Raw genomic sequence first — 25000 nt, 5'->3', positions numbered from 1 at the left:
AGTCTCTCTCTCAATCTCTCTCTCTCTCTCAATCTCTCTCTCTCTCAATCTCTCTCTCTCTCTCAATCTCTCTCTCTCTCTCAATCTCTCTCTCTCTCTCAATCTCTCTCTCTCTCTCAATCTCTCTCTCTCTCTCAATCTCTCTCTCTCTCAATCTCTCTCTCTCTCAATCTCTCACACACACACACACACACACACACACACACACACACACACACACCGCACCTTAAATTACCCTACCATTCTTCATGCCCGTGGTACACTGAATTCTGTGGTGAGGCAGTTGCACTGAAACAACTTGTATTCTCTTCCTTGAAAGCAAATCTGACGAAAAGAAATCTCAATGCATTCCAAAAGGTCCGCAACAAGTGTGTGTCTACTCAGGAGAGTCAGAAAACAACATCTGTCCAACGTCAAGATTGAACTTTCAAACTTGTCTCCCTCCTCTAAAACCTGGTGGCGATTTAAGTCTGTCCCTGGAGTATGGTCCCCTTCGATCCCTTCCCTCTCTTCAAAGGGCACCACAGCCGACTCCGCTCATGAGAAGGCTGAATGTCTCAATTCTGTGTTTGCTTCCAAATCTTGTGTCCCCAACCCCTTACTCACTGAATCCATCCTTCCCTGTCATACCCAAATGCTTCTGGACTCGGTGTCTTTTCCATCTGAGAAGGTTCTTTCAACCCTCGACTCTGACTCCGTCACTGGATTGGACAGCATTAGATCATGCCCTTTTCACCCTGTCATTTGTCCATGTCGGTCATCTTCCATCTGCTTTGAAATCTGCCAACATCACTGCACTGCATAAAAAAGAGCAAAAACTGATCCCCTTATCTACAGACCGATCAGCTCACTTCCAATCATCAGCAAGGTCATGGAATCCATAATCACAGTTTATAGGAAATCATTCTTTTTCTCCAACAACCTCATCTCAGATCACCAATTTGTTTTCAGACCAAGCCACTCCATGTTGGACATGCTGCTTCGACTCTCCCAACAATGGATGTGAATACGGATACAGGTACATTTTCTGTGGCTGTGGAAAAGGCCCTCATTGTCAGACATGAGATCATGGCCATCTCTCTGGATATACAGTGACCAGCAAAGGTGTCAACCCAGACGAATAATGCCACATTTAGATGAATTATGTAGAAACAATTTTTCCAAATGAACATTTGTATTTATAACTGAAGAGATCAAAGTAAATGCTGTTATAGTTGAAGGAGGTTACATGTCAGGAATATCTGCAAAAAATCATCTACAAATCAAAATTCACTTGTTGCAAAAGTATTCAGCCCCTTCGTTCAGTATTTGGTTGAAGCACCTTTTGCAGCAATGACTGCTAGTAGCCTTTTTGGGTCTGTCTCTACCAGCTGTGCACAGTGAGATGGTGAAGTCTTTGCTCATTCTTCACTTGAAAATTGCTCTCGTTCTGCCAAGTTTGATGGGGATCGTCGATCGACTGCAATCTTCAAGTCTCACCGTAAATGTTCATCTGGGATCCAGTCAGGACTTTGATTGGGTCACTCAAGAACATTTATTTTATTCTTATTCAGCCACTCCAGTGGGGCTTTCGCTTTGTGCTTTGGATCATTGTCCTGCTGGAATGTGAATCTTCTACACAGTTTCAGATTCATGGCTGATTTGAGCAGGTTTTCATCAAGAATTCTCTTGCACTTCACACTGTCCATTGTCCCTTCTATCCTGACAAGCTTAACAGTCCCTGCTGATGAAAAGCAGCCCCAAAACACGATGCTGCCACCACCATGCTTGACAGTCAGGATGGAGTTGACTGAGTGATGCACAGTGAGTGTTAGGCTTGTGGAAAACGTAACACTGAATATATACCAAAAAGTTCAATTTTTGTCTCGTCTGACCACAAAACGTTTATCCATATGCCTGCAGTATCATTAAGACTAGCATAACCCACGCTCTGCACGACATGTTGGGGTGGGTGTGTTTGAGAAAGGAACTGATGCAGCGTATCAGTAGTAATTTTACTTTAATGCAGTAAGTGGAATACAATGTTCAAATTACTTCTTGATGCACAATGTTTTGGGTTATAGCATTGTCATTTCAGAACCATTTTATTTACTTTTTTTTGTACCATGCACCTCATATGGTCTTTGCGATCATGTAAGCCGAATATCTCGTCACTTGAGCGCAGAACAAAGTCGAAGATAGCGCGACACGAAACCACAAACTCGGAAATAGTATATAAGATGCTTTTTGGCAAACTCAATATGAGCTTTTATATGCGTCTTTTTCAGTAATGGCTTCTTTCTTGCCACCTGTCCATCAAGACCAGCTTTGTGAAGGGAACAGAATATTGTTTATTGATGAACACTCACCCCCATATTGGATGTAGAGCTTTGCAGGTCTTTCAAAGTCATTGTTGGATTTACAGTGACATCCCAAACCAGTTTCATGCTTGTCCAACTGCTGAGTTTGGATGGGTGACCTGATCTGGGTCGAGTCTGAGTTGGTGGTATGATCCGTCTTCCACTTATTAATGATGGATTTCCCCATGCTCAAAGGGATAATGAGTGACTTTTAAATCTTCTTGTAACCCTCTCGTGAACAGTTCTTCTCCACCACTTTATGTCTGACTTCTTTAGAAAGTTCCTTGGTCTTCATGTTTGCCTTGTTGGTTGACCAAGTGAGTTGCACCTTGAAGCTCCTTAGATAAGTGGGGTAACTTAGTTTTTAAGTTAAACCACTGATTACATGCAGGTGAAACCTATTACAGTTATTTTGTATCCTTTCAAATAAATTATTTGCTCCTAAAGTGATTTAGGGTAAATTAGACAAAGGGTATTGAATACTTGCACAACTGAGAATCATCTGATTTTCTGGGTTAATCTAAATTATTCTCATTTTATCTGCATATATTTTTTAGCTTTATCACTTTGGAATTCTTTGTGAAGACTACACATAATAGTGTTGCAGAAATGGCCCTTAGTGTGTTATTAAATATAGGATTAGCCCAGATCCCCCATTAAATGCATGTTTAGCCAGGTTGTTCGGTAAATGGACACTACATGTGTGTCGGGAGGTGTAAGAGGCTGTTCATCGTTGGTACATTGGTGGTGGACCGAGAGGTTCTTCTTCTTCTTCCTTCCTCTCTCCGGACAATAGTCACCGCCCAGCGCTGAGAGGGGGAGTGGCCTGGAGAAGGAAGTGAAACTGAAGGGAGGAGCCAGTCGGTTTTGAGGTGAGCGAGTGAAGGAAAAGACTGCAGGAGCACCGGGGAAGGCAGTGGCGAAACTGAGCGCCGAGGTGGGGCGTGATCGGCTTTCGTGAGGAGCACATTGACAGGTTCATCCAGAGTCCAGTGACGGCGCCTCTGACTGTCCCTACTCACCTCATGGCTCAATGACTTCTTGGAATCCCATGGACCCAGCCTGCGGAGCCCAACACCTTGATTTGGCCTTGTCTGGTAAACAGGCCAGGCCTGGACTTGTATACTGGATCTCGGGAGAAACCAGCTGAAACCCACCATCGATCTTTCGCTCTGGTGCAGTCAACCTCGCGGGGTCTGAACACACCATGGCTGCATGCGTGAGGGCTGCGACACATGGACGAGCGCCATTTTGCCACACGGCGTGTTCGAGCTTAACATCTCTGTCTCTGGTCCCCTTAACATCTCTGTTAAGGTAAATTAACATCTCTGGTAAATCGGATAGATCCGGGTAAAACGAGTAAAAATAGACATAAAATGTCATAGCCCTGTTGTTTTAGTAATTCTGCTGTACAGAGTTGGAGCTAGCCCACATCTTTGTACAACTAAAATGGCCACCAGTTGGCCATTTTTGATCAGATCGTAAAATAAAGTGAGGTGCACGTGTGCTTGTGCCAAGTTTGAACAAGATCGGTAAATTAATGCCTGAGAAGTGGTTGAGGATGTGTTCCATTCAAGTTTTTTTTTTTACAACGAAAGTGGCCACCAGTCTACCAGTCAGCCATCTTTGATTAGATCGCAAAATAAAGTGAGGTGCATGTGTATGCCATCATGTACAGTCATGCACCACTTAACGACGGGGTTACGTTCTGAGAAATGCGTCATTAAGCGACGTCGTCGTTGTGCGAACATCATTTTTTTCGTTTTTGTTTTCGAACATCGTACTTACACAAACCTAGACACCGAGGCTATATGGTGTAGCCTATTGCTCCTCGGATACAAACCTGTACAGCATGTTACTGTACTGAATACTGTCGGCAATTGCAACAAACATCCAAGAGAGACGGAAGACCCGTTAGATTTACCTTTGTGCTGTTCATAACGGCCATCGGTGTTGTTAGCAGCAACTTACAATCTCCTCTCGCATCGATTATAGAAAGGTGAATAAATAGGGTTTGGATTTTATAAATACTTAATCATTGCATCAATGTTATAATTTACAAATGAAGAAACGAGCACCTGTCAATTGTGTGATATATTTTCGGAACAGTGCGATTGTTTTAACAACATAAAAAGCTTCACCAAAAATCAATTTGTGTTTCAATTTGGACTAACAACAACGATTTATTCATGGAATTCTTCAATTCAAAGTTAATTTACTTGCTAGAAGGTAAACGTGGAAACATTGGTTCAGTTTGAAAGCCGATTTCCTTGAATCCCGATTTAGCATGACCCTGCTTTTTTCGTGATGACATTTTATGGACCTCAACGATCCCATTATAACAGGGCCACACTGTTGTTGTTTCTTATCATTATGAGGTATTATGTACTGTACAGTGTACAGTGTACATAATTGTGCGTGCTATTTTTATATGAGGCTACATCACTCGGCGATAGGAATTTTTCAGCGACATTTTTTTTCCAGGGCTGGCAGATCCGTCGTATAAGCGATTCGTCGTTGCCCGGAACGTCGTTAAGCGTCGCATGACTGTGCTGTACTTGAACCAAGTTTGAAGAAAAGCGGACCATGCATGTCTGAGGAATGGTTGGGGACACATTTAAGTCACAAAATGGTCGCCAGTCAGCCATCTTGAATCTGATCTCAAAAAATATAAATAACGTGCATATTTATGCCATCATTCTTTATCTGTGTGACAAGTTTGAACAACACCGGTAAATACATGTCCGAGAAATGGTTGAGGACGTGTTCAACATCGGGATTTTTCAACTAAAATGGCTTCCCGTCAGCCATCTTGGATGTGATGTCAAAAAAGAATGACATGCGTATAAAAGCCATCATTCGTTGTTATCTGTGTGCTAAGTTTGAACAATATCTTCAAATGCATGTCTGAGAAATGGTTGAGGACGTGTTCAATATCGGTAAAAAAAAAAAAATAATTTAACAACTAAAAAAAACCCACCAGTCGGTCCTCTTGGATCTGATCTCGAAAAAGAGAATGACATGCATATGTAAGCCGTCATTCCTTATCTGTGTTCCAAGTACGAATAAAATCGGTCAAAATATGTCTGAGATATGGTTGCAGACGCACGTACGTACACACATGAAAATTGAGAGCAAACCCATAAGCCCCCTTTTCAGATTCAGTCCAACGGGTGCGAATAAACAGATCCACAGAACACCGTACCCATTCAGACTTTGCCAAATGTAAATATAAACACAAACAATGTGGTGAAATAAATTGCAATTAAAATTGATCAGCGAGGAGGCCAAGTTGGGTCGATGAATGGGATAATTAAAAGATTTGACGATTGGACGGATCACCAAAGCATAGAAAAATACTTCTCAAAGAAGTTCGTATTCGAGGGGTGATCATTAAGTCGTACAATTTGCAGTTCCACGAACCTTTTGTGTATCCCTCTCACTTTCTTTTGTCAAGCTACTCTGGCTTACAAGCTACGTTATAGTCACACACGTTTCTGTGCCACATATTATCATAAAATATATATATATATATATTTTTAAACATAACTGCTCTTTTATTGTTCTGTGCAATATAAACATTCTTGTTTCCTTACTTGTCTTTTGCAATCACGTGTCTCCACAGACCTTCTATTTTATGTTAAAACAGAAGCTGAAAATTGGATGCCACATGTAGAAAATGAAGAAAACGAGTATTTCTGGGAGTCGAGGGTTGAGGATTGCGAAGAGGGTATTGACTTCCATAGCTCTTTTCTTTCTTTAATCTTTTAATGGAATAGTTGTATTATGTGTTGACATAGGTATCATAGTCAAGGCGAGGGGTCAAAAATTGTTCAGATTGCGATAAAAGCATGAAACTTTGCACAAATGGTCAACACAACATTCTGAACGTTTTCAGGGGTGGAGCCAATGTGAACTGTATATGGCATAGCAACGGTCACGAGGAAACATATTTACCTTGGCAACCAGCACATAGGATGACTGTGGACCAATTTTATTCAACGATTATGATGTATTTTAATATCTACAACTTCAATTTTCATTTAAACATCAATTTGGAGCAATTGTCAAAAACACGAGGCTTAATTTTAGTTGCTAGGCAACATATTTTCCTGAGCAACCAGCACAAAAGATGCCTGCAGACCAATTTTACTTATCAATTACAACGTATTTTATTATCTATAACTTTACCCGTCATATTTACATCACTCTAGAGCAATTGTCAACTGCAAAAGGCTTAAAATGGTTGCTAGGCAACATATTTTTCCTTAGCAACCAGTATATAGGATGTCTGCATACTAATTTTTCAAAACAATCAATAATGTATATTAATATCTAAAATTTTACTCCTTATGCTAACATTACTCTGGAGCAATTGTTCACTGCGGAAGGCTTCATAACCGATGCTGGGCAACATATTTCCCTGTTTGTATCACCATCTGAGCATTCCCCTCTCGCTTATTTTTGCCTATTTGTGGAGGACAATAATAATAAACAATGAATGCATGCTCCTGTTAATTATTTATTCAATCATATCCCTGAATTTTTGGTTTTTTTCTGTGCAGGTATGTATAGCTTCTTATTTGGTGGTGGAAGATGTGGTAATGGTCAACTAACCTACCCCTGCATGCTTAAAAATGGCAAGCCCCTTGCCTTCAGATACCCTGACAACTGACGTCTAAATGTGTCCTTTGTCAGGTAGACAGCAAAGAACAATTGACATGTCCCACTGATGCAGGTTATAAAACCATAGCTGAGAACATCCTTCAATTTAATGAACTCCACTGCATGCCAGTACAAATAGATTTCACACAATTGGACCATGGAAATGGTGTGGAGTCCACATTAATGGAACAGAATGCAAAGTGGCATAAATCCTGTAACTTGAAGTTTGGTAAAAGTAAACTGGAACGTGCCAAGGAGCGGAGGCGCAAATCTAATGAAGAAGCAACAACTTCTAAGCGGATTTTCACACGAAGCAGTACTGGAGAAGCACATACCTACATACCTGAAGACAGCAAAAGCCCTGTGTGCTTATTTTGTTCCAAACCGGAAACAAATGAGAAACTTCATGAAGTCTCCACATTCCAAGTAGATTTCCGTGTGCAGAAGTGTGCACATGAGCTCCAAGATGAGGATCTTCTGGCAAAATTAAGTGCAGGAGACCTTATTGCCCTTGAAGAAAAGTATCATACAAGATGCCTCACCAACTTGTACAACAGAGCACGTGGAATGGTCCCGCAGGAGCCAGGTACCTCAAGTGATCAAACATGCAAAAGCATCACATTAGCGGAGCTGATATCCTACATAGAGGAGAGGAGACAAGATGAGGACATTAAGGTGTTCAGGCTTGCTGCTCTTACCAAGCTATACACCGAGAGGCTGGATCAGCTTGGTGTGGCTGTTACCTCACGAGTAAATAGTACGCACCTTAAAGACCGAATTTTCATGCATCTCCCAGGTATGAAAGCCTATAAGGAAGGGAGGGATGTGTTCATGGCCTATGAGGATGATATAGGCACTGTCCTGCGACAAGGATATCAGACTGATCGAGATGAACAGAGTGTCATGATGACTCAAATTGCCGATACGATCCGACGTGACATTTTTACGCAAAAGGTAACATTCTCAGGGTCGTTCGACCAGACCAGTCAAGTGGAATCAGTGCCGCAGTCGCTTTTGTCACCAGTCAGCATGCTCATCAATGGGTCAAATATTAAGGATCAAACGAGCAACACAAACCTCAGTCAACCAGTGCTCACCATTGCTCAGCTGTTTGTGTTCAGCTGCATCAAGAGGCGCCGGGACTATGGGAAAGTACCGCAAGTTTATCACAGCAAAGATCGGGAGACGCCACTACCAGTCAACTTGGGACTTAAGGCCCATGCATTAACCAAGGAACGGCAGTTGGTTGATAGCCTCTTTGCCCTTGGTGTGTCAGCCTCATATGATCGTATCATGGATATAATCACATCATTAGGAAATAAAGTCTGCAAGTATTATCACCAGATTGGCACAGTCTGTCCTCCCCAGATCCAGGAAGGTCAGTTTATCACCGCAGCGGTGGACAATATTGACCACAATCCAAGCTCAGCTACCTCCACCGGATCATTTCACGGCACAAGTTTGTCCTTGTTCAAGAATGTTACCACCGAGAGTACCACGAGTGATGACACCGACCGTGGTTTCACCCATTCAATAGCACCTTTAAAGGGGCAAAGAATGGTGAAGGACTTACCCATCGCTTACAGTGAAATAAAGCCTACAGGTCTGCCATCGAATGATGTCTATGTTCCACTCACTGCTGGTAACCTGACATCTTCCTGCAACACTCTGAATAAAGAGATGGAGAAAGAATATGACTGGCTGAGTCATGTTGAGAATCTGTATGCAGATGAAATATCCTCTGAGTCTAACATATCTTGGGCAGTATACCACGCCAGTCTAATAGCAGAACCAGACATCTTACCATCCATCAATGTCATGCCCCCTCGATGTTGCGTCACTGTTTTGAAGTTATTCAGGCAGCTGTGCAACATGTCAACCCTGGCCAGATTCCAGTGATATGTGTTGATCAGCCCCTGTTTGCCAAGATGAAACAGCTATAATGGTCTATGGACAAGCTGTATGGTGAGGACAAGTTTGTCATACTTCTTGGGGGACTTCACACAGAGATGACCTGCAACAAAGTCTTGGGTCATTGGTGAGAAGGTAGTGGTTGGGTAGAAGCTCTCCAAGAGGCAGAACCTGCCACTCCTGGCATTGTGGAATCGTTCCTGAAGGCATCCCATGTCACCTGTACCCGACATGCCCACCAAGTCACTGCATGTGCATTATATATGCTCCTGAAGAAGGCATATGAAGTGTATCTCACAACCAACCCACAAGGTCCTCCAGAGAGTTTCAGCCTTTAGTGCACACGGCAGAAGAATAAAAGTCCACAGTTCCTGTATTGGTTCACATGTCTTGAACTGGAATTGCTTGTGTTGGCATTTGTGCGTTCATTGCGTATGGGTGACTTTGACTTGTACGTAGGTACACTCACTAGATTGACACCTTGGTTCTTCAGTCTCAACCACACCCATTACGCCCGTTGGATGTCAGTTCACGTGAGAGATATGTGTAGCCTTGATAGAACCCATCCTGATGTTGCCCAGGAATTCCAGCGTGGCAAGTTCGTCATTGCCAAGTCCCAGCGAAAATTCTCCCTGATCGCCATTGACCATGTCCATGAGCAGAATAACGGCGTGATGAAGGATGAAGGGGGAATAATTGGATTGACACAGGATGCCGACGCTCTTTTACGATGGGCAGTAGCAGGGCCGGAAGTTGTCCGCATCGTTTCTGAATTTGAGTCATCCATGGTAGGGAAAATAAAAAGTGATAGCCAAAGAAACCATCATGAGCAAACTGATGCCACCCAGAAGCTACTTGCTAAACAGGTGAATGCACTGGCAAATGTAATCGAGGGCATGGGGAGCCCATTTGAGGAAGAAAGCCAGGACCTTCTGAGACTCCATTCAAAGGACATAATGGACCAGCAGTCAATCGAGTGCCTCACCACTATACAATCAATGGGTCAAGAGCAGTATGCAACGTTTGTGGATGAACACCTCAGGGCAAACATAAAGCCAATAACAGCCACCATCACCAGGAACAAGGTAGTACTGTTCAACGAACAAGCAACAAGGTCCAAAAAAACAGGGGCACAGGTCAATCTTCTCAAAAGTGAATCCTCTCTCTTCACAAGGCTGGATGTTGCATGTCAGACAAGAGACGGTGACTTGGACAATTTTTTCAGCCACAAAAATCATCCATTTCCACTATCTCTCTCTTCCTATGGGCAGTTACTCTTGCCAGGGAAGAAGTCCGATCTCATAGATCGTCTTGAAAGACATGTAGAATATACACGTGATGTAAGGCTAGACACAGACGTGAGCGTCATGGATGGTGCTGTACTCATGAACATTCTTCGAAATGGACGATGCAAGACATTTGGCGAGTACACCGCAAAGGTGTTTGTTCCACATATCAAAAGAGAGCAAAATCAGGCTCTACGAGTAGATATTGTCTGGGATCAATACTTCGACAACAGTCTAAAGGCAGAGACCAGAGAAAAATGTGCTACGGGCCCAAGTCAACGGAGACGTGTGGAGGTGTCCAGCCCCATACCAAAGAACTGGCAGCAGTTCCTTCTCTTGAACAGCAACAAGATAGAGTTGTTTAAACTTCTGAACAATGAACTGATAGCAAGTGCATCAGCAGAGCAGCCTCTTGTTGTTACCGATGGTGATACTGTACTCTGTGTACCTGCACGAGACACGACCAACATTGCTTCCTGCAATCACGAGGAAGCAGATTCCAGGATTATGGTACATGTCGCTGACGCTGTCATGCAGGGCTTTCACAAGATCCTTGTTCGAACAGTGGATACCGATGTAGTTGTGCTAACGGTAGCGGCTGTACAGCAGCTAGGAAGGATAGAACTCTGGATTGCATTCGGTAGTGGAAAGGACTTTCACTTCATCCCGGCTCATGAGATATGTGCATCACTTGGCCCACAAAAATCCTTAGTACTTCCGGTGTTTCACGCTTTCACAGGCTGCGACACTGTATCCTAGTTTGCCCAAGTGGGAAAGAAGACTGCATGGAAAGTGTGGGAAACACATGATGAGTTCACTAGAGCCTTCTTTGAGCTGCACGATTCACCAGAGCAAATATCTGAAGAGACAGATGCTTCCCTAGAGTATTTCACTCTCCTTCTCTATGACAGGACATCAACATGTGCCTCAATCAACGAAGTTAGGAAGCTTCTATTCACACGCAAAGGGCATCAGATGTCAGCCCTTCCTCCCACCAAGGCTGCCCTACAGCAACATATCAGGAGGGCAGTATTGCAAGGTGGGCACTACTTGGGGCGTACTCCCATGCCATATCGCCAGTTACCCTCTCCTGCTGAGTGAAGATGGACTTGCCCAGAACAGTGGAAGCCCCTGTGGACAAATCTGCCAGAAGCCAGTGCATCCTGCCCAGAGCTGCTGAAGTGTGCATGTAGGAGCAGGTGTAGACTGCAGTTGTGTACGAGCGCACTTACAATGCACTGTTTACTGCACATGCAGGTGAGATTGTGACAATGCTTAAAGCTATGGCGAAGGTCCAAAGAAAGTCCAAGGTGACAACATAATTGACAGTTGCTCGTTGCTGGTTGCTACCGTGAATGTATTGTGTAGCAACAATGTTTTGATTTGATGTATGGTGTAAAATACCATTGCTTTCATTATATTTCCAGGAAGAAGGTCTTCTATTGATAACAAGACTGTTATGTTTAAGTTGAGTTAATGAGTTAAGTGAATCCCGTGTTCACAGGTAGTCTTCTATGTGTACTCAGATGGTTGCCATGGTAAATAGGTTACTAAGGCCTAAGTCACATTTGGCTCGGCGGCCGTAGGGTATACAAAATCTACGGTTACTAGCAATTATAGGGCGGCCACAGTATTTCCACGGTCACACAATGTAGCAGTCACATATGTTTTTATTTTTCGGGGAGCCGCACGGGGTATTTAGAAATCGTGGAGACCGAAAACGTGAGGGTGCCGTACGGTCTTTGATGTGATGTCGCACGGTGAGCTTAGGGCGTCCCTGCGGCGGCCATTGAATTTTCAAGGCAGACGCAAGGTAGCCTCAAGGTGCCCGCAAGGCGACACACAGCACACACAGTACGTTTAACCGGACGGAGTCCAACATGCATTGGGAGGTTAACGGGATGGGTCAAGGACACAATGTGAATCCAACAAACAAATTAATGTCCATTTCTTACCGAATGAGCAACGGGAATAGGTCCGCGGAACACTGCGCACACAAACAGGAAGGCACCGTTAATTAAAAAATGAGACGCACGACCTTACAAACATACCAAGAACATGCGACCCGGAAACGGTGAAGTGCGACCCGGAAATGGCCAAATGCGACCCGGAAACGATAAAAATGTTAGTGGACAAAAAAATAACGGACATTATCGGACTAAAAAATCGAGTTATCGGAAGTTAACTGGCCCGATAACGATAAATGGTAGTTAACTTCCGATAATAGTCCGATTAAAAAAAAAAAGTAAACTTTGATAATTATCTGTTATCGGATTATCGATTTTGTGCCCAACACTGGTGGCAAACACCTATGCTCCGATCTTTAGCGGTAGCGCACGGTGGATGCACGGTCGACGCAGACTGCCACGGAGGCCGTACGTAGGACGCACTGCGGGCGTAGGGGAACCGTGCATAGACCCTGCGTTGCCCGCAGGTAGTCACACAGACCGCAAGGCCACCGTGCGGTGACCGTGGAAATAGTGCGGCCGCCGTAATTTTTGGGGGGTTGGCAAAATTCATTTTTCATTGATAAAAGCCTACGGCAGCCGCACGAATAACGCAAGCCCACCGTACGCCCTACGTACGGTCGACATGGAACACATCTACATCACGGCTACGGCTTGTCGATTGCTATGGCCAACGTAGAAATGAAAAAAATTATAACTCCGCGCTATAATTCCACGGCGACCCCTACGGCCTGTAAAAGATAGCCATACGGCGTAGGGCCACCCTGAGGCCACCTCAGAAACTCTGCGGCCGCCGCACGTTTCTGTCAATTCAGGGAGGATACGGCCGCCGTATCCTAGCCGTAGAGCAAATGTGACTTCGGCCTAAGCAACTAAATATTTAATGTTTTGTTACTTTCTGATAACAATTATGACAACCTGTATAGATTATTTACCCAAAACATTCCTCTTCTGTAGGCCATTAGGCAATGTGAAGTAGAAGCATCATTTACAAATAGAGGATAAATATATACATAGACAGTTGGTATTGTTTATCCATTACCTTGCAACAAAGAAAATGCTAATTTGTTTTGTGGTGACACTAATTATTGTGTTGTTTTTTTTCTGATGATACTAATTGTCTTTAAAACATGTCTGCTGATCGTTATGATGTTCTGTAACATAGCACCAACCTTTCTGAATGTAGTAAATAGGCTTAAAAAGTCCATTGCTAGGGAAATTTGTTCCCTAGCAACCGCTGCTAAGGAACATGCTGTATTCAATGGCTCCACCCTTGAAAATAATCAGTGTGGGTTGAAGAATAATTGTGTCAAGTCTCATACTTTTATCACCTTACTGAGCAATTCTAGCTGTATTTTGCACCCATCGCCTAGAGCCCTAGCCGATCATGATGATGATCGAATTGCAAGTCACATTGTTTTGTAATGCTTTTGAAATTACGTCGCTATACTTTTGCCATTTCAGTGTTTTTTTTTTCCCCCTTTATGTATACCTCACACCATATTTGTTCTGCTCTTTTTTTTTTTTCTTTTTCTCCTTCCATTCTCCAATGCCATTGAAACTGGCAGTGCTGTTGATACCTCACAATACAATAGTTTGTGCTGACAATCATGCCACTTTTTCCACCAGGATTTTTTTAGATCCTCGTGGAGGATCTCTAAGTCTTACTCACGTTGTTGTTCTTCATCTTCTTCTTGTGGACTTTTTTGTTTCACAGCCTCCAGTTTTCATCGAAACTTCCTGAAACTTGGCATATACAGTGGGGAGAACAAGTATTTGATACACTGCCGATTTTGCAGGTTTTCCCACTTGCAATGCACGTAGAGGTCTGTAATTTTTATCATAGGTACACTTCAACTGTGAAAGACGGAATCTAAAACAAAAATCCTGAAAATCACATTGTATGATTTTTAAATTATTAATTTGCATTTTATTGCATGAAATAAGTATTTGATCACCTACCAACCAGTAAGAATTCCGGCTCTCACAGACCTGTTAGTTTTGTATTTAAGAAGCCCTCCCATTCTCCACTGATTACCTGTATTAACTGCACCTGTTTGAACTTGTTATCTGCATAAAAGACAGCTGTCCACATTCAATCAATCAGACTCCAACCTCTCCACAATGGGCAAGACCAGAGAGCTGTCGAAGGACATCAGGGACAAAATTGTAGACTTGCACAAGGCTGGGATGGGCGACAGGACAATAGGCAAGCAGCTTGGTGAGAAGGCAACTGTTGGTGCAATTATTAGAAAATGAAAGAAGTTCAAGATAACAGTCAATCTCCCTCGGTCTGGGGCTCCATGCAAGATCTCACCTCGTGGAGCCTCAATGATCATGAGAAAGGTGAGGGATCAGCCCAGAACTACACGGCAGGACCTGGTCAATGACCTGAAGAGAGCTGGGACCACAGTATCAAAATTAACCATCAGTAACACACTACGCCGTCATGGATTAAAATCCTGCAGCGCACGCAAGGTCCCTATGCTCAAGCCAGCGCATGTCTAGGCCTGTCTGAAGTTTGCCAATGACCATCTGGATGATCCAGGAGGAATGGGAGAAGGTCATGTGGTCTGATGAGACCAAAATAGAGCTTTTTGGTTTAAACTCCACTCGCCGTGTTTGGAGGAAGAAGAAGGATGAGTACAACCCCAAGAACACCATCCCAACCGTGAAGCATGGAGGTGGAAACATCATTATTTGGGGATGCTTTTCTGCAAAGGGGACAGGACGACTGCACCGTATTGAGGGGAGGATGGATGTGGCCATGTATCACGAGAGCTTGGCCAACAACCTCCTTCCCTCAACAAGAGCATTTTCGATGGGGCGTGGCTGGCTCTTCCAGCATGACAACGACCCGAAACACACAGCCAGGGCAACTAAGGAGTGGCTCCGTTGGAAGCATCTCAAGGTCCTGGAGTGGTCTCGCCAGTCTACAGAGCTGAACCCAAGAGAAAATCTTTGGAGGGAGCTGAAAGTCTGTGTTACCCAGCGACAGCCCCGAAACCTGAAGGATCTTGAGAAGTTCTGTATGCAGGAGTGGGCCAAAATCCCTGCTGCAGTCTGTGCAAACCTGGTTAAGAACTACAGGAAAGGTCTGATCTCTGTAATTGCAAACAAAGGTTTCTGTACCAAATATTAAATTCTGTTTGTCTGATGGATCAAATACTTATTTCATGCAATAAAATGCAAATTAATGATTTAAAAATCATACAATGTCATTTTCAAGATTTTTATTTTAGATTCCATCTTTCACAGTTGAAGTGCACCTATGATAAAAATTACAGACCTCTCCGTGCTTTGTAAGTGGGAAAACCTGCAAAATCGGCAGTGTATCAAATACTTGTTCTCCCCACTGTATATGTAAAAATACCCTGCGCAGACAGTAACCATCTCCGATTTTGAAAATTCCTCCTAGAAAAAAAAGTTATGACGTCAAAATATCTCCGCTAATGGAAATCGCCGAAAAATTATCTCCGAAACTAGGCAAGCTTTTTGAATCCTGTTTGCCGGAATTGAACAGGGCATTAGCAGAGATGAATTACTGCACATATGATGCATCACTATGACGTCATATCAATTTTTATGACATCATTCCTATTTTGTGACATTTTTTGTTTCACAACCCAGAGTTTTCATCGGATCTTCGTGAAACTTGCCATGTATATGCAGAAAGCCCACGCGCAGGCAGTAACCATCTCCGATTTTGGAAATTCTTCGTAGAAAAAAAGTTGACATCATAATATCGCCGCTAATGGATATCTCCTATCCTATTATCTCCGAAACTAGGCGAGCTGTTTGAATTTTGTTTGCGGGAATCAAGCCGGGCATTATCACAGATAATTTATCGCAAACCTGATACATCACATTGACGTCATATTCGTTTTTATGACGTCATCATTAAGAGGACAAGGATCTTGGCTCATTTGAGCTTGTTTCTCTCTCTCAGGACTGTTTTAAAGTGCAGTTTTTCAGGCAGTGCGAGTTTGTCAAGATGTGCTAAGCCAAGTTGGCCAATAGGATGGAACAGAGTTACTGCACTTGCCTTTGAACTGTTTATTATTGTTGCTTAAATTGCCAACCCTATCATATTCTAGCACATTGGTGCTTTGCAGGCAGTACATTGTATCACAAAGAGCATCATCCCTCTGATAGACATTAATCTGGATGACCTGACTACTCGCATTAGTTGATGGATCTTTTGCCAAGAGTAGGCAAGTTATCACCAGCATTCTGAACAAATTACAAATCCCTGCCACATTCATTTGAAAGTTTGTTTTATGAAAGAGTTGGGTCTAAAGGTTTCCCCAGCTGACCAAACAAGAAAGTAGGAGTACTTGGGGCCATTAATAAAGGAGTCGTGGTAGTAGTACTAATAGCAGCAGTAGTATATGATTGAGCCGAGCTAGACAGCACTTTCGGTTTAGTCTGGGACCAGGACTTAGGACAGCTTTTCCATGTACCTTATAAACCGTAGAAAAAAAAAAAAAGATAAAAATGATCTTGTATGAAAAAAACGTCACTTTTCGCTGCACTGTTTCTAACTTGTATATTTTACTGGAGAATAAGAAAAATCTATAACTATTGATATGTGGTTAATGGCCACATTGAGCATCATATCATACGGTCTGCAAGCACAGTCTCAGTTCCAACTATAAAATGGCTGTAGTGGGGCAACTTAGCATAACAATTGTGCATTTTGTGAGGAAAGCACCAAATTTGGCACACTAGTAGCCTATCATAGTGTTGCGGATTCGCGCCCGCCGGCGTGCGAACGGCCACGTAACTCGAATCGCGGCACGTCGCCCACCGGACGGACAATCCCGTCATGACCCTCTCGGACTAACGCCGGGAACTAGTCACGGGTGGACCTTTCGGCCTCACCACGATCGTGCCAACCGGCCCCCCGCGTGGGATAGGGTTGCTCGCCAAATTCGACCTACCTAAGTACCCACACGGAGGGTAGACCGGGCGATCGCACCTCGCCGCAGGTCGACTTCGGACACGGGCCACTTTAAGCGACCCGTTCCGTACTATCGGGATAACCGAGCGGTGTTATCGTCGGCCTCGACGGTTCGATTTAATTATCGGGCGTTTTAACCCACGACCAACCCTTTACGTGAAGTAAGATGGAGATTCAATAAAGGAAAAGACGAAGCGAAACGGGAAAACAGTTCAACATGAAGCACATTTATTTCGCGATGAACGGAAAGCACACATATACAATTACACCAAAAGCAAATGTAAAAGAAGAAGAAACACAATAATACACAAAAAGCAAATGCAACAATGCAGATCTAACCGACTACCGAGCACACGGCAACACTTATACAGTTTTACTTCACAGACGGCGCCGACAACACATACACTCAAAGCAAAAGAAAAGGACCACCCTCAAGGATGAGGGGGTAGGCGGGCCTGGGGCCGAGACCGCGTCGGGCCTACCCGTCTGATGATGAGCCGCAAGATGGCGGTGGCGCCCCGACTCCGCGGGCCTCGCGGACAGTGTCTGGTAGGGGGTGGGAACGGGGCCCCCTTCTCGCACTATCTCAGCGCGGGGGGAAACGGGGGGGGGGTTGTTGATGCTCGGGGGAAGGAGGATATCTCCCTGTCTCGGGTCCCGCGACGAGCGTCTCCACCACGACCTCGGTCGCGCCGCCGGCCTCTCCCTCCGCAGCTCCCCGACTCCGACACGAGCACCCCCTCGACCGCCTTTGCCGCCGCCACCTCTCCACAGCTCCGTCCAACCGCCTTCTCCGACTCCTCTCTTGACTCGTCCCAACTCTTCACTGACTCCGAACTCTTAACTGCCTTGACTGACGAACGCAGCCCCTCATATGCCCCGTGGCCTCGCTCCTTCACCTTCGACCCTTTACCTCCGACCCTTCACCTCTAACTGGCTCCCCATTGGACCGAGGAAAAGTGGGCGTGAATGCTTTTTGATCCATGAATTTGCATATAGCGATATTACTCCAACGCACCTGGAGGCAGGGCCAAATCGCCCCACGCTCGCCGATAGGACGGAACAGAAGTGGGCGTGAGTCGTTTTTGATCCGTTTGCTTCGGAAAGGCCGGCGCTTTTGCACCCCTGCTCGGTGCGCGCCCTGCACGAGTCCAGTATCGGTGCCCACAAGCGGCGCGGAAATGGCGGCGATGCGATGGTTGCGAGAGCGAGATGTGACGGTAAAGGTCGTGGCTGTTGGCGTTGTTGTTGTTGTGAAGCGGCGTTGCCGTTGGTGGTTGTTGTGTGATGGCTGTTGAGACGTGGTTGGTGGTGGTAGTAATGGCGGCTGGTCCAAAATAAAGATAGTAAAAGAAAAACGGCTATCTAGAAGGGTCGCAGCCCGAATGAATGACATTTATTCCCTCTAAACAACGGGTTTGGGCCTAACTACACATATACTTACAGAGATATCTCACCTAAGGGACCTGAATGGTGGTTTGCGAATTTCGTCAATCACAACAATATTATGAACATATTTGGATATTGGGCCATCTCAAATTCAGCCGCTGATGGCTGTGGCAGCCATTTTCCAAAATGGCCGTTAGCGGTTACTATAATTTCACTCCAACATTGGTTTGAACATTTATTAAAAGTTGAATTAAGAAAAACATAACCTATAGCCGCCATTTTGTAAGATGGCTGCTAATTATTTGTTGTACCAGACGACTATCTCACTCATAGAAATTGGTTGTTGAGAATGGTGGCAAACGAATCAAGGGCTGCGTCTGATTGATATGAATACCAACATCGCTTATGTAAAGTCAGTGGTTGTTGAGCATGGTGGCAAACGAATCAAGGGCTGCGTCTCATTTATATGAATACCGACATCTCACTCATATAAATTGATCGAGAGATGTCTGATTTAAATGTTCTGAATCAGTGACACAGTCTGCTCTGTTAATATTCTCTCAATTTTGTGAGTACTCTCCCTCACACACACAAAGCTGTGCATTCAAGTACGGCCTTTTTGCACTTGCAACGTTTCAGACAGCTCTTCTTGCACTTGCACGATACTAGCTCAAAGCAGGTGTGGGCTGCTTTGGGTAGCTTCGTCCAGTGTGGCTCGTACACCCCTCGTCATTCTTGACCCAGCCCCAGCTGGATGGAGGAGGCAGCTCTGGCGTTGGTAGCAGTGTTTGACCCCACACATGGCCTCCTTGGTAGGCCGCCCTCTTCACATGCTCCTCCAGAGCTGCCTTGGTTGGCGGGATCAGCTGCACATTGTTCTTCTTCGCGAAGAGTTTCTTCCGGGCCTCGTCGTTGTCGTTGCACGTGCTGGTTCTGTCATAGAGCAATATGACGAACCTCTCGATGGTGTGCATGACCGTCTGGTATGCCACTTGGTGCAGAGGATAGCTTCAGCAGTGCGTCTGTAAGTTCTGGCAGAACGGTCCAGATTGTCCAAGCAGTCTTCTTACCATGTCCAGCAAAGATAGATACAGTGACACACCCAGTCAGAGCGTGAAACATTGGGAGTGCCTGTGCCTTCTCTGGTCCGAGGCCAGCTGTTATTTCGTGGGCTGCCAGGTACCGAAAATTCTTCCCAGTGCCAAATGCTAGCCACAGTTCATCTTCTGGTTGCAGTCCCTGGGCCACTGACACAGCCAACACCACAACATCGGTGTCAACTGTCTTGATCAGTATCTTGTGGTGACCATGGTTGGCTGCATGGGATGCATGCAACAACATTCGACTGTCAGCTTCTTCGTGGCTGCATGGGGCGAGCAAGGCCAGGTCTAGCAGCGGTGGCTTGCTCAGGACTGCCTCAACATCGGTGATAACCAGCTGCTTGTCATCCTGGTCAAACCACCTGAAGATAGCTTCTGATAGGAATTTGAAAAGAGCTTGGTCTTGTCGGTGTCCACTCGGAGGAAGTTCTACCAGTTTCCAGGTATAACTGCTGCTCCGACCACGCGTCTACGCACTCCTTTTCCACGCTTTGATCTTGCACTGCCTTTCAGTGAATCAGCAACGTAGCAGTCCCAGACCAGGTCTAGGCATGACACAGTCTGAAGCTTTGTTGACAGGTACGGTATGAAGACATCCTGGGCATAGTCATCAAAGTTCTTGGCTACCGCAGGCTTCAGCATCTGGACAACGACTGCCCCATCAATAACTAGGCTGGTGGTATCAGGAGCCTCTGATTGGGCATTGGAGAACTCTTCAAAGCATTTGAGGAGATCACTCTTCGTACCTAGACGGAGACTTTCTCCATTGGAGAGAGCTGGAGGGCACGCTTGATTCTCATTACGAAAGAACTCTTCAAGGTTTCCATCCCTCGTCTGGCAACCCATGTAGAGCCGTGAGAAAAGTGCCACGTCGTTCCTGAGAGAGGCCAGCTGCTGTTTCTCTTTGCTCACACTTCTCGGGGAGGAAGTGCTAAACACCTTCAGCTTATTCCGACAAATTGCATCATCAATTGGCTTGGTCCTTTCCACCAGGCATTCTCTGGTGAAAGCCTGGAACTGCTCTTGGCCAATCTTCTTCACATTCCTGACATTCTCAACTGCAGCAGAACCTGCAATTTCCTTTGTATCAAGGACAACCAGATCCATGCTCTCTTCCTCAAAGGGGTTGCCAAGCTCTTCTATGACGCTGACAAGGGCACGGACATCCTTGGCGAAAGAGGTTTGCACACTTTGTGTCCGTGCGCGATTCCAGGGTCAATATGCACGCACACCACTTCTACTACCATGTGCCAAGCCAATAGTGCTATGAATGTTTATCATTGGTTTTCATGCAGAATCTGTGTCTTAATAAGACGAATTAGTCCACTTTAATTTTATTTCTCAACCAAATCAAATTGTTACTTTCTTTGACCAGTATTGGACCTTTATTAGTAAATAAACTTTCACTATCAACCTGCATTCCTCTCCAGTAAAGCAGATATGTGTCATGACAGTAACCACTGGCGGCCATTTTGAAAAATGGCTGCCACAGCCATCAGCGGCTGAATTTGAGATGGCCCAATATCCAAATCTGTTCATAATATCATAGGCGACTAGTGTGCCAAATTTGGTGCTTTCCTCACAAAATGCACAATTGTTATGCTATATTTAGCTAAGTTGCCCCACTACTGCCCTTTATGGAGAGGACAAAAAATATTGCTTTTGAGACAGCCACATCAGCCACCACAATTTCATCCAAGTTATTTAGCAAAATCACCTGAAGTAGAAAATGATACCACATACCTTCATGTAAGGAGCCTTCTATTTAGTATATATGCATCAAGTGGCAGAATTTTTGATCGTCCTCTCCCTGTGTGCCCCTTGGCCATCACACCTATCTCTTCACTCCTATCTACTCAGAACCTATTTTATCTTCTGACCTCACTCTTCTCTTCCATCCCTTCTTTTTCTCATTGTTTTTTTTTTTCTCAGTTTCATTCTCTTCTCCCCCATGCACACTTTAGCTGTGTAATAACTTCATAATTATGACAAAATAATTGGTGGCAAAACATGTTCGCCCTCGAAAACAATATTTGTTTTGTTTGGTGTGATATCTCACATAGGCATCAACCTCTCATTGGTCCCTGGTTTCCCTTATTGTGCATAACACCTGCATGCAGCATTCTTGTGTTTCTCAATGAATAGACTTGTTACTAATTTAACACAAGTTTACACTGATGATTACCCCACACACGTGAAGCAAAAAGTGGGGTTAAGTAATTGGTTTACTTCTGTCTGTCTGTCTGTTTGTCCTGTCTATAAACATCAGTTTATGATCGAGGAACAACTTGATTTCAATTGAATGTTATATTTTAATCAGAAAACGAACATTGTTTTGCAAATCTTTGAATTTTTCCCGATCGCACATGTTCAGAGAGGAGTGAAATAATCCTTTTACTCTGTCTGCCTGTTTGACAGTCAAGCAAAATTGAAAATTGTTCCAAACAGGAAACTTAATGTTTTTAAGGACGTTATAAAGGACACAAATAACTGAACTAATGTAACATGTTAAATATGGTGGTGTAAAAGATGCTATGTCAACAACTGTAAACTTCCAGAATTTGTTTTTTTTCCTCAACCCTTAAAATGTTTATTTTTTTTGATTAATTATACAATTGAACACAAATTGCCTTTTTGACACTTTTAAAACCTTTCAGTTTAGCAGTACTTAGACAAAATATTACGGCATTTTACGTCATCACGACCAATCAAATTTGCCACTCGTAGACACCGTTCATGTCTCTGTTTTTCAAGACAGCATGGGGTAAAGTGTTCTGTGAACTTTCTGTTTGCCTCTGTTATCTTATTTATTTATTTTTGTTGTTTTGAGCAAGACCTGGATTGCTTTCTTACATGTTTGCATAAAACCTGTGGACTGCAATCATTATCTTTTTGCAGGTGAACATGCTCAGAACCATGAATTGAGCAACAATGTTGAGGTCATGACTCAGTCAGAGATCAAGCAAGAGCCTCCAGATATGACAAGTAGTTTTCAAACTGGTGAGATATATGAAGCTTGTGAAGAGCTTGCATGAAAGAGCCTTTATGGTGTTTTGTATTTATTTTAAGTGTTTTGTTAACACATGTGAACCATTTTTCTGTCAGTGGTTTCAATGGAGTTCAGTCCTGATGGTGTATCGTCTTGCATTGATGTGGACAGGTGGTAAAATATTGAGTCTGTTCTGAACTTGTGTAACGAAACTGGAAATAAATTATGAATGAGAAAATTTCAAGTCAAACATGAGACTGTTAGGAGATCGTACAGTGGGATTTGAGAATACAACTAAGGAGGCAGCAGAGATTCAATATTATTTTGTTTCTACGACTACATTCACAAAAGGGGTGATGATAAAAGTGCGAGTCATCTGAAATCTGTAATTAACTTGGGAGATGAAAGTGCTTCTGAGCCTTTAGAGAGTTGGAAAGAAGGTAAAAATTTAAAGAGTAACTGGAGATTCTAAGCGTAAAAAATTTCCAATGTCTATTATCAACTTGTAATTGATACAAAGTATGCTGATGTTTCCCAATGTCTTTTTCCTGCATGTTATTTTTGTGCAAGCTCCTTCCTGAGCTTTGGAAACTATAGAAAACGAACACAGAATGCTGATTTAGTATCGACATCTAAATAAGGATACAGAGAAGCAGCAGGCTTGATCAGTATGTTTAACTTCAATAGGGAGAACGATATTTGAAACTAAACTTAACGCAAATCACAAAGGCAGTGTTGGGAAAGCTGAAGTTTTCTGGAAAAAAATCAGCATCAGTTCCGGCATTTCTTGTGTTGTCGTTGTTGAAAAAAATCAGCATTTCTTGTGTTGCTGCTTAGTTGTTTTTTTTTGTGTTATTATTTTGTTTGCATCAGGACAGTAAGGTCACACCCCCACCCTATTGGGGAAATAACCGTCAGTCCACCAAGGGGCCACTTTTTAAATATGCTGTTGGAGATGAATTTTAATTTCATTGATTGCGCAAAGAACAAACAAATCAGTACTTGAAGAAATTAGACCACCGTGTACATGAGAAGCACTGGTGTTAAAACAGAAACTGTCATGCTTTTGACACATCATGTCTGGAGAAATCAACCATACTTGCTATGGTTGAGGGAAGATGAGGAAGAGGCAGACCTCGTGTGGGTTAACGTGGATGGGTTAACGGCTGCAACCAAGCTGTCTCTGCCCGAGCCTCGGAAAGCAGTGCAGGATAGGGATGTTTGGAAAAATCTGATCAGGAATGGCACCAGAAGTCGACCACAACTTGATGGAACTTGTTAATGGGTTATAATAACTTTTACTTCCGAAAGGTGTGTGGACCAGCGACTGTTATCCGGTACACCACCCATGTATAAGTACATCCAATTTCTCCAAATTTCACACAGGTGAGTATTACACAATCCTAACAACCCTTTGGAATATGTTCTGCATCAAATATATGTCACAATTGGGCTGTAAGTGTGTCGGTGGCAAGATCCCACGTCACGTTTGAAACCAAGGGTGGGAGAAATCGTATATGAGGCCCCAAGATATGTTATAAACAATCCATATATAGTCCACATTAAATGTGATCATTGCTAGAAAAATTCCACAGGCAATGGAATTCATCATTGATGCGTAACGACTAATTTAAGCACCTTTATTAGCTAAAGATCGTTGCCACTTACCCGGAGGCCTAGAAAATCGAGACGGCTCTGATCCGTTCGTCTGTGGAGGACGCGGTAATAGAATGCCTTATGCACATCGGGTTTCCTCCAAACTTGTTCCTGTTTAGTGACAACTGTTGAAAAAGGTAATCATACATTTGACAGAATTGACTGAATCATTAGTATTTTTTGTAATAATTTTTATGTCCGGTAAGTGTGCTCCATGAAACGCCACACTGAGATATTTATACACCTGAACACGGAGTTCGGCCAAGGTGGAAATCCCCCTTGGGGAGGGGGGCAAGTTAAATTGCTACAACCTCCACCATGTGACCCTTTGCCCCCCTGGAAAGTTTGGTTGAGATTGGATAAGTAATAACCTAATGTATCGCAGTCAGATAGCTAGACAGACAGGCAGACAGAGACACCAAATTGCGTATTTTCATATGATTCCAGCACACAATGGTTTACTCCTGTGAAAAGATCTCTTCTACTATGGAAGAACTACAGACAGCAGACCCCAGTGAAGGCTGAGCACTAGAGATGGGGTGATCACCACCAGGGCTTTTGATGGTTGAGCTCCTGGGGAGTGAAGGTTGAGCACCAGGGATTGGGTAGTCAACACCATGGGGCTCACAGTGGTTGTGGTGATCAAGAAGAAAGCTCAAGAGAGTCTGGAAGAGTGAGAGATAGTCAGCTCCGGGAGTGTCCCACATGAGTGTTGCCCTACATTCCCATGCGAAG

The 25000-nt window shown here is 43.9% G+C and overlaps 1 protein-coding gene across 10 annotated transcripts in view; it reads left to right on the top strand.

Annotated features, from left to right (window-relative positions):
- The window catches only part of LOC147030164 (uncharacterized), a 52061-nt gene that overhangs the window by 17668 nt on the left and 9393 nt on the right, over positions 1–25000 (top strand). For 5 of the 10 annotated variants that reach the window (XM_085873926.1, XM_085873924.1, XM_085873931.1 and 2 more), the window contains 2 exons: positions 5965–6069; positions 22519–22620. In XM_085873926.1, the coding sequence (XP_085730052.1) occupies positions 5965–6069; positions 22519–22620 (207 nt within the window). Of the gene's footprint in view, positions 1–3632; positions 3654–5964; positions 6070–22518; positions 22621–25000 lie in introns of those variants that run through there. The other 5 variants (XM_085873933.1, XM_085873928.1, XM_085873932.1 and 2 more) reach the window with 2 other exon arrangements.

The sequence above is a fragment of the Eptatretus burgeri genome, chromosome 3, assembly GCF_056783735.1.
Source record: "Eptatretus burgeri isolate ZD-2024b chromosome 3, Ebu_testis_v1, whole genome shotgun sequence".
In the NCBI taxonomy this organism is placed as follows: Eukaryota; Metazoa; Chordata; class Myxini; order Myxiniformes; family Myxinidae; genus Eptatretus; species Eptatretus burgeri.
The sequence above is the reverse complement of the archived record's forward strand: the minus strand, read 5'-3'. Positions and strand labels throughout refer to the sequence as shown.